The sequence below is a fragment of the Rhincodon typus genome, chromosome 16 (genome assembly GCF_021869965.1).
Source record: "Rhincodon typus isolate 14 chromosome 16, sRhiTyp1.1, whole genome shotgun sequence".
In the NCBI taxonomy this organism is placed as follows: domain Eukaryota; kingdom Metazoa; phylum Chordata; class Chondrichthyes; order Orectolobiformes; family Rhincodontidae; genus Rhincodon; species Rhincodon typus.
Window position 1 is genome coordinate 16111097 of NC_063347.1, and position 15420 is coordinate 16126516.

The 15420-nt window shown below is 41.1% G+C and overlaps 1 protein-coding gene across 1 annotated transcript in view; it reads right to left on the minus strand.

The window, feature by feature from the left end:
- LOC109927081 (interleukin-17 receptor E) overlaps positions 1-15420 on the minus strand; it is a 52183-nt gene that overhangs the window by 930 nt on the left and 35833 nt on the right. The window contains exons 9-15 of the mRNA XM_048606765.1: positions 10697-10869; positions 7159-7206; positions 5681-5726; positions 4596-4744; positions 2656-2721; positions 1279-1330; positions 941-1048 (exon numbers count right to left, since the gene is read on the minus strand). Of these exons, the coding sequence (XP_048462722.1) occupies positions 941-1048; positions 1279-1330; positions 2656-2721; positions 4596-4744; positions 5681-5726; positions 7159-7206; positions 10697-10869 (642 nt within the window). The remainder of the gene's footprint in view (positions 1-940; positions 1049-1278; positions 1331-2655; positions 2722-4595; positions 4745-5680; positions 5727-7158; positions 7207-10696; positions 10870-15420) is intronic.

Below are 15420 nucleotides of genomic sequence, written 5' to 3' on the forward strand. Positions count from 1 at the left end.
CAGGTCTGGCAGCATCTGTGAAGGAAAAAACACAGAGTTAATGTTTCAGGTCTGGTGGGCACCCGAAACATTAACTCTGTGTTTTTTCCTTCACAGATGCTGCCAGACCTGCTGAGCTTTTCCAGCAACTTTGTTTTTGTTGTGAATAAATATCACTATCCTGCTTGGAAAAGGGTGATGTTCAATAATGGTTCCCCAGGCACCAGCCTTCATTCTATACTTTTTATCTTACAGCTACATTTCATTTGAGAGATTTAATATCAAATGCTGGCAGACAAATCAGTGCTAAAACAAATTTTGGTTCTTCTCAATGTTCACTGTTTCCAGTGAGGGCTGTTTGATGTTGATCGTAGCTGATGTTCCTTAATAGAGCACGATATCTCATTTCCCTCCCTCTCCCGGAAGCAGCTGTGGCTTGCATGGATTTGAGAGGAGACCCTCTGTACAGTTATCAACCGCCACTGCAGAAGGATATAAAAATGTGCAGGAATCAAAGATGATCAAATTTATGTCAAGTATGCGAAGGATGGTTGGGGATTGCTGCGTGAGCATCACTCTGCACTGAAAGCTTTTGTACGGTATGTTCAATTTGCAGTCAGCGCGCAGAATTTACACCAATGAGACTTTTTGTCTGTGACATCAATAGGATTGATTCCAAAACAATTTGGTGTGTTATGATATCAAACAAACCCATCCTCAATGAGGATTTTGTTTTATCCTGTACACTGAGTTCCAGTGATCCGGAATGCACTGACTGAAAATGATGGCAGAGGCAGATCCAATAAAAACTTGCAAAAGAAATTTGGATTCAGGCTTGAAAATGAGAAATTAGCAGTGCCATGGGAAAGAGGAGCACTGGAGTGATTTCAATCATTTTTTTTAACAAGGGACTAATAGCCTCCCACTGTGCTGCATGACTGTTGTTATATGTTTATCTTACCTGATATAACTTTAGTTGCCAACTTCCAGACCATATAAACCAGCAGTGGTGTAACAGCTAACATAACCAGTGTACTCAAGAGTCCCAGCCGTAGCCAATGATGCAAGTCTGTAAAGCAACAAGCAAAAAAAGGGACATTTCAGAAAACAAGTGGGAAACAGATCATCTAATAGACTGCTTTCAAGAGAAATATTAATTCTTCTGGTAACTGAAGTATGTGCTTTTTAAATTTAACAGAAACTCAAAGGCAGAATATAAAAGATCCTCAGGACATGTCCAATGTCTTGTACAGCAATTCTTTTTTAAAAAAATCTGATGAAATAAACCATAACACTTACGTTGTGGACAAAGCAACTGCTTCCCAGAGAAGACCACATCAGAACGCCACACCTGGGAGAGAGATATTAAAAAGATGTTGACCAAATTTTCTAAACTGCTTCTTATTAGACTAAGTTAAACAACAACTTTCTTTTGATCTTACTGCCACCTCTTGCCATTATTTCTAGTTTTTGCAGTTCATGGAGGATCCATAAATTCTAATATTGTACTCCAATTCAACAAGTGTGGAGGAACCATTGATAAATCATTGGATTCTCACCAAATAGAAAATTTCATGGGCAAGTAAACACAAGCTAACACTGTACTGCATCCAGATGTATTTCTGATAGAACTCCTGTACGAAAACTTATATTATCATACAAAACTTCATGTGAGAGCCACTAATGGGTTTGCCATCGAATATCCGAACACTGCCGCTCCAAAGCATTCCCACACCATTAGGAATCGGAAGTCACTTGCTCTCCACATTAGGACTTAAAAGCTATCCATTATGGCAGCCACATAGAGTTAAGTTGGTTCACAGTAATCTTGAAGAACAGGTTAGGATCCTTTGAGACCCAAAAGGACTTCCAACATGTAGTGACCAATTTGCTGAATGCTTCTGCTGTAGTACATTGTCAATTCAGATCTCTCTTTTACTCACAGTTGGCTAGAAGTCACTATTGGAAGATGACCGTAACATAGATATCAATTTGTCCCTACGCAATCACACTGCTTTGCTAGCAGAATTAGCCCATTCAGTTAATCATTCTTCCACAGTCAGTCATTTCTATCCCTTTGCTAGCAGAATTAGCCCATTCAGTTAATCATTCTTCCACAGTAAGTCATTTCTAGCCTATTATTGTATCAGATTCGCACACCACAAAGTTTGATGGATGAATCCCCCAAACCAAAGGTGTTTTAGGACAACAAAGTGGGAACAGAACATCTAATATCTGTAGTTGTTCTTATTCAAGATTTCACCACAGTTTCTGCTAATGGATGATTTACTGATTTTGTTGAGTCAAGTTCATGCATTATTAATGTCTCTTTACCAACAGTTTCATTAAGCTGTCTGGTTCTTTCTCCTGGGATAAAGGGAAAGGAGTTGACGAAAGAGGAATAGAGAAATCTCTCATGTTTACCTTATTCAAGAAGCCACTATTGAAGAGCAGAATACAGAATTTCCAGGGCTCCCGTAGGTAGTGTCCCCCAACCCTGTGGGTCAGGAGGCCTGGGTTCAAGTCCCACTTGCTTCAGAGGTATGTCATAACATGTCTGAACAGGTTAATCACAAATATCTACAGGATTTCCCACATTCACAAGCTGATATTTCTAATAAAAATAGAGAAATCTTCCCCTCCAAATTCCTTTAAGATAATCGATGAGTTACTCACCCTTACACAGAATTCATGGCTTTCTGCAGGCAAGATCATAAGGAGCTTCTGGGTGCTGAACTCAGTCTGAGAAGAATAAAAGATTTTAAGACTGAAGCATTCATTGAGATTACGTAGGATAAATAGTACAAACAGGCCATTTGGCCCAAGGGAATCCATGCCAATGTTTATGCTCCACTCAAATCTCTTCCCAATCTTTCCTAAGCTAAATCCATGATTGTAACCATCTCCCTCATACTATGGAAGTGTATTCTACATTCTTACCACTCTGAATATAACTTCTTCTAAATTCCCTGTTGGATTTCTTAGGGTGACCATCTTCTACTGATGATCTTGAATGCTCCTCCCCATAATAGGAAACTCTGAAAACCTTTCATTTTAAAGCCCCCTATTGGGTCACTCTTCAGCTTTGATTTTTCAAGAGAGCGAGTAGACCCAGTCTGTCAATCCTTCCCTGAAGTGTGTAACCATTTATTCTTGGAATCACCCTCATATATCTTCTCTGCATCATCTCCAGTGCCAAGACCTGCACATACTGTAGTACTCTAGAGATGGTCTAACTAGAGGTTTGATACAGGTTTATCACATTGCTGCTGTTTTTCGAACAAAACAAAACTCCCTCTTTCTAGAAATAGAATCTTGGTCTAAAGTTTGCTGTTTTTACACCCTCTCACAAATAAATCGAAAGAAGAAGTTAAAAACAGTTTAACAGAGAATGGGGCTTCTGGTGCCTGTCAGCTGTAAAAGTCCTAGATACAAACCCTTTCATAGTGAATCAGAGCTGGCAAACTAAATGCAACCTTAATGCAATGGGCAGTGTTTTTCAAGAAAACTTGAAACAGAACTGTCACACAAATGGAGTAGAAACGTATTGAAGGTTGGAGTCAAGGAGCACTTACGGGGTAAAGCATATAATACTTTCTCACCAAATCCGTACCCCTGATCTGGACACCAGTTGGGGAAAATCAATACATCAATAGTTTGTTCATGCTAGTAAATGTGAATACATCTTTGGGAAATAATGCAAAAAAAGAAATATCAAGACATTCTAGTACATTGACCTTTAAGTAGACTCTGTGCAATGAAGTGTAGAGATAGCAATGTCAAATAGGGTGTTGGGTTGTACTTCCCAAACTATTGACTATAAAGTTAAAGCAACAATCTTGCCTCAGTTAGAATATTTTGCCATTTTCAAGGTCTTGGTCAGGCCTCAGTTATAATAATGTTTTAGATATTAGTTTCCTTGGAAAGGCAGCTGAGGAGCACCACAAGACTAACGCCAAGTTTGAAGCATTTTAGTGACCAGATTAGATAAAGAGTTCAACTTTAAGAGGATGAGGTGATTACATCAAGGTTTATACGAATGATCGTGGGTTTGATTTGAGTAAACAATTTGTCCCATATCTCGTTGTAAAAGACCTGATCTTGGTGGATGTCAGGAGGTGATCTTTCTCCAAGTAAATATTAGAGGTCTGAAACAGGCTGCCACTTTCAAGCAAGAGCTGGAATGGTTTCTGGCTGGGCGTGAGGTTCCCTTATATGATGTGCAGATACTGACACCATTATAACGAATCCCATGGACTAGCTTTAAAGAGTCAAAGAAGAATTATTCAAATTTTTTCCCCTCAAATTGCCCTCACAATTTGTATATATTGTATATATTGTGATACACAACGCATTTCAATGGCATTGGACAGATCCGATGATCTAGAAAGTTCTCTGTCTGTTGTCCTGGCTTTCACGGTTCACAAGCAACAAGATTATTTTAATGGTCTCTGAGCTGACTGCACGGAAATACAGTTTCTTTTGAAAGTCAGTCCAGTCGTCTACATTTATATCCGCTGCTTAAAAACAAACAAGTTATTTTGTATTAGCTAACAGGACCACAATAGGCATAATCCCGCAGTTTGTAAAGTTGAGATATTGTGCGCAGTTCTAACCTGGGTCACACTGTGGATTAGAGTTAGGTTTTTGCATTCCTCCCTTATTGTCTTGCATAGCACAGCACTGAAGGATGCTGGGATGTGTGCAGAAAAGGTCAGCAAGAGTTGGTTTGATCCTGTCACCATCGTCACATTCCAGTCAGTGTCTGAAAATGAGAGCGTTTCTGGGACGTTAGTTAACCGGTTTAGATACGATCAGTAAGTTATAATATTTAAAAAATAATACACAGTCCCAATTTTACCTATTCAAATTATAGATTTGCTTTAATTCACCAAAGGAGTTCAAGTGCATTGGGTTATCAAAAATCCAAGTTCTTTTGTGGGCATTAGTATAACTGCCCACCCCCACCATGCCAGCCCCCATCCCAACAATCCCCCTCCTCTGCCCCAGCAACATCACTCCCAAAATGAGGATTGCTTCAGTTTGTCTCGAATGGAGAAAAACAGAAATGAATGGCCATGTCACTAATCCAGAGCAGTTTTGCCTCCAAAATCTTGCACAGAGCAAAAATTTCTCTTCCCACCTGACCCAGACCAAGCTCATTCTTGCCATCTCACCCAGATTGATAGCAAGAGCAAAGGTAAAAAGACAGGCTTGCATTTACATAGTGCTGTTCACAGCCACGTCTACATTTGAAATGCAGTCGCTGCTGGAACATAGGAAACATGGAGCCAATTTCCACACAGCAAGTTCCCAGAGACAGCAATGTCATAATGTGATGTTGAATAAGGGACAGATATTGCCTAGGTCTCTGGGGATAACTCCAGTTCTTTTCTTCCAGACAGTGGCATATGAAGTTTGTTATCTGAGGAGACAAATGGAAACTTGGTTTCACACCTGATCTAAAAATCAGCACCTCTGACAGTTCAACACTCCCTCAGTACTGCCTGGGGTTAGCCTTGGGTGTTTTGGGCTCAAATAGCAGAGAGGAAGTTCCTGGTAAATTCATTGTATTTGTTCCCGTTCTCCTTGTGATTACTGAAGCACAGGTCATTGGTCTCCCTGAGTACTGAGGTACAAAGGCTCATTTTAAAAGTGGTGAACTTTGCTGTCAGAAACATTGTTTATTAATTTAACATACCTGGTCTGTTTCGGCACTCAATGTGGCTGCTGTTTTTATATTTAAACTGCAAACACAGAAAGGTATCATGTTATTGGCGTCATGTCAATAATGCTGCTAAAACTAGCACACTTTCTGCACTCATGAGTCATTGCCATAGATAACCCCTGATTACAAGCTAAATTCATGAGGCCAGAAACAACATGCTGCTGATGGCTATCTCCGTAACCATTTCTGGAGCATAACACCACACAACTGTGCCAATTTCGTCCTCGCTACCAGCTCTTCTATCTGTTTCAGGTAAATTCAATAATCGGGAAAATCTCTCTCAGAAACAGTCCTGTGCTTTAACTTCCTCATTGTAAGCAAATTTATGTCTGTGGGGAGGTTGGTGTCTAATGTGTTTCATGGTCCCGGCTGCTGTACTAGCTGACCTCTAATGACCTGGAGCAGGATTTTCCCAGCAGGTTGTTGATTCCCAACCTCAGGCACCAGACTGTGAGGGAAATGGTCAAATGAGATTTTTTTTTCTCCCCCAGGGCTCAGAGGACAGGCTCATCGTAATGAAAGACGGCAGATGCAGCTTTTCAGAAACTGGAGGCTGACTGGGCACTGCCCATTTCTAAAGGAGCAGCTGTTTGCAATGGAAGGCAAATATAAGGCAGAGGGGTTAAAAACAGAGGCATCTTGTCAGAAGTTAAACTTAAAAGTTGCCCCGCAGCCAAGCCACCACTGTGATGGCACATTTCTAAAGGGCAGCTGGCAAGGAAGGAAAGGCCTCTATGCCAGTCCATATCACTATCCACTACACCCCTTCACCACTGATGCCAGCTAAACTGACCCCCACCACCTGCCCATAAATTCCAGCAGGTCTTCTTTAACTGGCCTCAAATTGGCTCTTAATAAACCAGGTCACTTATCCACTGTATACAGGCAGGAACTCTGCCAATTCCTCCCCCACAAAATGACCCAAGCGTGGGCTGGTGCTAGGAAACAAAGATCCAGCTGGCACCGGACCAGACTTTCGCTCAGTCTTGGTGTGATCTCACCAAGCTCTGTCCAATTGTGGCAAGGCTTCTTTATTCTGCCAACTCCAACCCCCTTGCAAAGAAGAGTTAAAAGTGTTATTAGTCTTTTGCAGCACTTGCTACACCAGTGTGCCAGCTCCATGTCCCCAGCAGGAAAACACCCAAGCTCCTTGGAACTTCAATATTCTCAATTTCGCCTCTGGGTCAAATTTAGCATGGAGCTTCTGAGCAGCCTCAAAGAACTGTTAGGGAGAGGAGGCGTGGGGAGAGCAGTGTGGGGGAAACAGAATTTGTGACAGGGCCAAAGCTATAGCATCTGTCTTTGTCATGTTTAGTCGGAGGAATTTTATGCTCATGCAGCGCGGAACATCAGATAAATAACGTGACAAATTGGAGGTAGCGCAGGGATCAGGAGATGTGGCGGTGAGTTGAAGCCTTCATAATTGTAAGTAAAGTGAGACTATCAATTACCTTAAAGCACATCTGAGAATGCCTGTCAACGCTCTCAAACACATAGACCTGCACAGTAGAGGAAAAGAAAGCATCAGCAACTTATAATGTGAATACTAGGTCGTCTTGTTTGTAAGCTACTCCTACAAGGAATTCTTGGAAATCCATCAGCCTGTATTTTCAGGACAATCTGAAACAGCATGCAACACATGGAAGGTCAACCAAACTAAGCCTGTTTATTCTGTTATACATGTACGCACACATACATGAGACCTTGAGAGAGTTTATTACAGTATGTTGTTGCATCTATGCTTTCTCACAAATCCACTATAGCTCACCTACAACTGCTCTGTGACATCCATCATCCAATTCCACCTAGACTGACCCGCTGCTCTTCAGCTCTGATTAAAATGGGCAAAATACAAAATAAAAAGCAAAAGAACTGCAGATACTGTAAATCAAAAACAAAATCGGAAATTGCTGGAAAAGCTCAGCAGGTCTGGAGGGAGAAATCAGTGTTAACATTTCAGGTCAAGTGTTCCTTCCTGAACAGGCCTGGACACCTCTCTCCAGCAAACACTGGAGCCAAACTCGACCCGAAACGTTAACTCTGATTTCTCTCCACAGATCTGCTGAGCTTTTCCAGCAATTTCTGTTTGTGTTTTCGGTCAAAATACAGACGTGTTCTTTTCTCTCTGGCACTTTTTCCTTGTTCTTTTTGTTCTGACAACTTCAAGAATCTCTGGTGGGCAGAAGAAGCTAGCCTGTGAAAATCTTCTACATACTCTGTAGGATCCAAAGTTTCTCCTGTATTCCTGGATTTGATTCGTCAGCACCTTCTCAAGAAGTGGACGCGCTTTCTCTACATCTACCCCATTGATTCCTTTCATTATCGAAAGCAAACCTCCATTCAGTCACCCCAGCATTCTGTTTGCTGGAGAGAAGTGTCCAGGCCTATTCAGTTCTCCCTAATAAACGGTGCTTCCCAAACATTTTCCCACTGTAGCTCCAGCTCGAGTCTTGCAAATTGTCACGATCCTTCAATGAAGACTGGTGAGGGGAACTGGGACTGTGACACTATTAACATCCTAAAATCCCAGAAACTGAACTGGAACAGCCAGGTAAACAAACTGCCTACAAAAGCAGGTCACAGCCTAGAAATAATGCAGCAAGTAACTCATCTCCTGACTCCGCACAGCCTGTCCACCAGATCCAAGGCACAAGTCAGGAGTATGATGGCATACTTGCCTGAATGGGTGTAGCTCCAACACCACACAAGTCTGGCACCATCCAGGACAAAGCAGCCTGCTTGATTGGCACTACACCCACAAACATCCACTCCCTCCACCACCAACGCTCAGTAGTAGCAGTGTGTACTATCTACAAGATGCACTGCAGAAATCCACCGAAGGTCCTTAGATAGCACCTTCCAAGTTCACAGCCACTTCAATCTGGAAGGACAAGTGGAGCAGATACATAGGAACACCACCACCTGCAAGTTCCCCTCCAAGCCACTCACCATCCTGACTTGGAAATATATTGCTGTTCCTTCACCATCTCTGGGTCAAAATCCTGGAATTCCCTCCTGAATAGCATTGTGGGTCTGTCTACAACACATGACTGCCACCTTCTCAAGGACGAGTAGGGATGGGCAATAAACGCTGGCCCACCAGTGACACCTACAACCCATCAGTGAATTTTTTAAAAAAGGGACCTGTTAGAGCAGGAACACTGGTGTTATAATTTGGCCAGAGCCCCAAAGCAGCCCTTGCTGCTTCAGAGGTCAGAACCCCAAATGTTTAGCCCAGGGGTCCTGGGAAGCCCAGCTGTAAGAGGTTATATCCTCTGAATTCATCAACCTTGAGAATCTCCTTTGTCAATATCTTTGCATACATTGTATGACACAGGAACAAAAATTGTGCATGTTACAGAAACTTATATAACAGCAAGGAAGATTTACAGAGCTCATACTGTTAATAATATGCAGTCAAATAACATGAGAGAATCCAAACAGTGGAGAGGGACCATTTTGGATAAAAGGATGAGAAACCAATGGGAGGTCTCAGGGTCACGTCCCTGAGAACAAAATCAATGTGATGCAACGCCGGCCTCTTACACAAGAGGGAGCCTGTGCACAGCTCATCAAGGGTCTCCGAACAGAAATATATCACAGCCTTTCAGTAACTGCCCCATGGATTCCACATTGAAGATATTAGTGAGCCAGGGGAGGGGGAAGGATTTCATCCAGGAGGGGTCATTCATTCATTCATTAATCAGCCCACTCCTTCACATCATGTCACAATGGCTTTTTGATGAAACCTTTTCTAAACTCTAACCTATTTGATGCTTTGACTTTTGCATCTGGTTTCTGACCACTTCCACCCTCCACACCCCTGCACCCTGTCACCATCCGCACCTCACTTTCAGGGTTTGAATCAATTTTCTATTTTCAGGGGAAGTTCAAGTATTGTGCCTTTCTTCATAACTCAGTCTTTCAAGGTCTGAGGTCATCCTTGTCACTTGTCTCTGTACCTTTAGTCGAGTGTCTCTTTTCCTCTTAAGGAAAGAAGAATATAAACTACACCATTCTTCAGAACTGATTTCATAAATGGATCTGTACAATGTTGTTGTGATTTTTTTTCTGACTTGGAGACCAATGCTCTCTAGATTTAATAGAGAGGCCCAAAGAATCTACACCGGATGGATTTCAGAAAGTGCAAGACCAGTTGATTGGGAAATTAGACTTCTACAAATGTTGGGTTATCATGGACAATCACTTAACAGATTTGATGCAAACTATGCCTTGCTCAAGTTATTTATCTGATTATCTTAAAATGCTGGCAATCAAATGCAAGGATGAAGATCTGTTACACTAAAACTTTTCAATTGTATTCTAAAAGCAGCAGAAAACACTATCAGTGAGAAGACAACAAAATGCTATTTCATTTGGAACTGTGGTTAGGTGGCTTGTTAATAAATGTCTAAGTTAAGTTTGCAGACTGGTGCACTCCAGTGCAACACAGTTAAATGTCACTTTGAACAGATTATTCAGTTGAGAGATTTACAAACAAGGTCATAAATAATTCCACAAGACCCCTCATGTTTGCACTTGAAGGAGAATGGAAGAAATCAAAATGATGCAATCTGGATCCTGGTTCTGTTTGAGCTTTATATCCATGTGGAAATCTTCCATGCAGCAAAATTATCACTGTACACTTAAAACAGAATATTCATTAATAGAGGATTTATTATTCATGTTTATCAGGATATCTACTGCCATAAAGACAATGATCAGACTGCCAACTGAATTATTAACATTAAAAACTAATCTTTTCAGTCATATATCTGTTTCCATGCTGTACATTCTGTTTCATTCAGATTAAACCCATTATATATTTTTGTTCTTGGCATTAACTGTGCAAAAGGCTTCACTGCTGGTAGAGAAGTATGTCACAAGAACTGTGAAAGCATGAGCACACTGCTGTTTATCGCATATCCCTTGATGTCATTGAGCAAAAACCCTCCCAGTGATTGGTGGCATGGTTAGAATATCACTTACAGACTTTGAGAACTCAGCAGCTGACTCCTCAAACTCCTCACAGATTCCATTGGATTTCCAGCAGAGGACCACACTTGGTTTAATGTGGCATTTCCCAGTGAGACGAACTGCCATGCTGTTGTTATGATGAATCAGATCCGAGAAATTGCTCGACTTCCATAGATCAGGGCCAACTGTTCCGAAAGATTATTAAGTAAACTTCAAACTGCACAATAAATTAAGGCGAAACAATGCAATTGCTTTTGGTTTCCAAGGAGCATGTTGCACACAACTGTTGCAAAATTCGTCCTATAGCAAAGAAACGGGCCATTCGCCCCATTATGCCTTTGCTAGCTCTCGAAAAGAACTATCCAAATAGTCCAGTACTTTGCATTCTGCTTACATTCTCTTCAAGGATAAATCCAATGCACTTTGGAAGGTTGTCACTGAATCTGCATCTATCATTCCTTCAGGCAAAGCAGTCCAGATCAAAACTCATGAAGGTTCCTCATCTCCCTACACTATTTTTTGCCAATTATCTTTAATTGGTGTCTCCTGCTTATCAATTCACCTCCCAGCAGAAATACTTTCTCCCTATCTATTTTACTGAAACCATGCCTCTCTATTACATTTCCCATCAACCTTACCTGCTCAATACACAATGTTCCCAGATCCTCAAGTTTAAAAAAAAGGTTGAAAAAACTCAGCAAGGTTGTGGAGAGAAAAACAGAGTTAACATTTTGAGTCCAATATGTTGATCCTTTGGAACAGAAGGGAGGTAGAAATGTGACAGGTTCTATGTTGTTGAAGAGTTGGGATGAGCATCTGGCAGAAGAAAAAGACAGATCCGTGGAGATTGAAGATGTCATGGAAAAATGGGAAAGCAACAATGGCATCGGTAAAGGGACAAAGCATGGGGCCAAAGTGGGTGTTAGTAGTTTAGTTCAGTTTCAAAAGAAATCATATTGGACTTGAAATGTTAACCATTGCATGTTTGCAAATGAAGAAATTTACAAAGGTTCGTTAGACAGCATCTTCCAAATGATGACTGCTTCCATCTGGAGGGCGAAGGGCACAGATACATGGGAACACCAGCACCTGCAAGTTCCCTTCAAGGCTATTCTGGATTTCAAATGAGGTGGAATAATTAATTAATGATCTCAGTAAAGGATGCTCTAGGGACGAGTGATCATAGCATGCTAGAACTGCAAATTCAGTAGAAGAATGAGAAACTGAACCCTCCACTAAAATTCTGGAGTTAAACAAACGTAATTACATAGGTATGAGGACACATCTGGCTCTAGTGGACTGGGCAGGAAGACTAAAAAGGTCAGACAGTTGATGAACAGTGGTAGATGTTTGAGAACATATTAAATTGATCCCAAATAAAATGCATTCCAAAAAGAGAAGAAAGATTCGGAGGAGAAAATCATCCATGGGGTAAGCAACAAAGTTAAAGATAATATTAAGACAAAAATTAAGGCAAACTATATTGCAAAGGTGAACAGAAGGCTGGAAAATTGGGAACCTTGTAAAGATCAAAGGGTTACTGAAAAGTCATAAAAAGAGAAAAAGTGAATTATGGAAGACAAATGGCACAAAATAAAAATGAATAGCAAAAGCTTCTAATTTAATTGAATTTTTTGAGAAGGTGACTAAATATATTGATGAGGGTAGTGCAGTCGATGTGGTTTACATGGACTTCAGTAAGGCCTTTGACAAGGGCCCACATGGAATGCTGGTCCAAAAGGTAAGAGCCCATGGGATCTTAGAAAAGTTGGCAAACTGGATCCAAAATTGTCTTACAAATAGGAGGCAAAGGGTGATGGGTGTAGAGTTTTTTTTTGCGATTGGAAGCCTGTGACCTCTGGTGTACCATAGAGATCAGTGCTGGGATCCTTGCTGTTTGTTATGTAATAACTTGGATGTGAACGTAGAAGGTACATTTAGTAAGTTTGCAAATGCAAATTCTAAAAGTGAATGTTGGTACCTTGGAGGATGAGAATGGCGAGTTAACAGTGGGGAACACAGAAATGGCAGATTTACTAAATCAATATTTTGCTTCAGTTTTCACAGTGGAGGACACTATCCCAATAGCAACGGGTATTTTGATTTTTTTTTAATACATCAAGGTCCCTTTGTTCCTCAGTACTCTCCAGGCACCTACCATTCATTGTAGATATCTTTCTCTTACAGGACCTCACTCTTATTAGGATTAAATTCCACCTGCCCATTGCTCTGCCCAATTTACCAACTGATCAATATCAGACTGTAGCCTGAGAACACCGTTCTTACTATCAACATCACGACCAAACTTACTAAATGTACCTTCTACGTTCACATCCAAGTTGTTACATAACAAACAGCAAAGATCCCAGCACCAATCCCTGTGGCACACCACTGGTCACCGGCTTCCAGTCAGACAAACAGCCCTCCACCATCACCCTTTGCCTCCTATTTGCAAGGGAATTTTGGATCCAGTTTGCCAACTTGCCTTGGAACCCATGGACTGTTACCTTTTGGACCAGCATTTCATGTGGGACCTTATCAAAGGCCTTGATGAAGTCCATGTAAACCACATCGACTGCACTACCCTCATCAATATATTTAGTCATCATGTCAAAAGACTCAATTAAATTAGTCAGACAGGATCTCCCTCCAGCAAATCCATGTTGAATGCCCTTGATCAATCGCTCCCTTTCCAAGGGTTGATTAATCCTGTCCTTCAGAATTGTTTTTCAATAATCTCCCTCACACTGATGTCAGACTAACTGGTCTGTAATTACCTGGTCTATTTCTGCTGCTTTTCTTGAATAAAGGTACTGCATTAGCTATTCCCTAGTCATCTGGCACTTCACCTGTGGCCAGTGAAATATTAAAAATCTCCATTTGGGCCCCAGAAAACTCCTCCCTTGCTTCCCATAGCAGCCTGGGATACATCTTATAAGGCCCTGGGGATTTATGCATGTTTATGCCAGCTAGAAAATCTAATACCTCCTCCTTAACAATCTCAATATGTTCTACAGCCTCACCATCCCAAATGAAATCCCCGGATATAATGTCTTTCCCCTCTGTGAATACAGATGGGGAGTATTAATTTAAGACCTCACCCACATTCACTGGTTGCCCCTTTGGTCCCTACTAAGTCCCATTCTTACCCTAAATCCTCTCACTCTTAATATACTTAGAATCATACAGCACAGAAACAGGTCCTTCGGTCCAACTCCCCCATGCCAACCAAGTTTCCCAAACTAAACTAGTCCCACCTGCTTGCGTTTGGCCCATATCCCTCTAAACCTTTCCCATTCATGAACTTATCCAAATGTCTTTTAAACGTTATAACTGTACCGGCATCTACCACTTCCTATGACAGTTCATTCCACATATGAACCATCCTCTGTGTGGAAAAGTTGCCCCTCAGATCCCTTTTAAATCTTTCTCCTCTCATCTTACAATTCCCGAACCCCTGGGAAAAGACCTTTGATATTCACCTTATCTATGTCCCTCATGATTTATAAACCTCTATAAATGCATCCCTCAACCTCCTCTGCTCCTGAGGAAAAAGTCCCAGTGGGTTTTCCTTGATCTCATCTGCCAAAGATATTTCTTTTTTAATTAACTTCCTACACCCTATATACTTTTGAATGGCCTCCCCTGTTTTAATGCACTGTACCTAATATATGCTTCATTATTAACGGTTTTCTCAAACATTGTGAATCTATGGAATTCATTATCCCAAGAGTGCGCCGGATGCTGGGATATTGAGTGACACTGAGGAAATAGATAGACAGATTTTTAACCAGTAATGGGTTGAAGGGTCATGGAGAGCGGGCAGGACAATGGAAGTGAGGCAGAGATGAGATCAGCTATGATTAGCAGGCTTGAGGGGCTGAATTGCATATTCCTGCTCCTGGTTCATATGTTCCTAAACCACTCATCATCCTGATTTGGAAATGTCAACGTTCCATCAGTGTCACTGGGTCAAAATCCGAGAACTCCTGCCCCAACAGCATTGTGGGTCTATAGCACATGGACTGCATCGATTTGAGAAAGCAGCTCAGCACCACCTTCGAGGACAACTGAGGACAGGCAATAAATGTCGAGTCCAGCCAGTGACACATACATCTGTGTCGCTCAAGTGAATTTTTAAAAAAAGAAACCCTGTTCCTCTCTTCACAGATGCTGTCAGATCTGCTGAGCTTCTCCAGCATTTTCTGTTTCTACTGCAGATTTCAAACATGCACAGTATCTGGCTTTTATTTTAGTGCCAGGTTCTCACATCTATTCTCATAACTAAACCCTCCTCTTGCCTGGTGAGGAAACCCCACTGCTTCCTCTCCAAGGACTTGACATCCTTCCTAATATAAGAAGCTCGGATTGAACACTAACACATGCTGTGCACAGCCTGGAGCTTCAGGTCTACAGAGGTGAAATTCATCATCAAATTTACTTATACTCACCTCAAATTAATGTAAATATAATCAATACATTTTGAAGGTGAAGTTCAAATACTCCAAATGTAAGTTGATCAACGTAAGAGTAAAATAAAACAACTGGTTTGAATTTACTAATTAATTATGACCAGCAATCATCTTAATAGCTACATTAATGACAATACCATGACAGGATTGTCAGTGAATATTTGATAATATAAACATTATTTTCTCATTCAATTGGTACATCCATGTTTCATAGTTAATGTTCCAGAGTGTTCAACCGTACATTTACACACATTAAAGTTAATC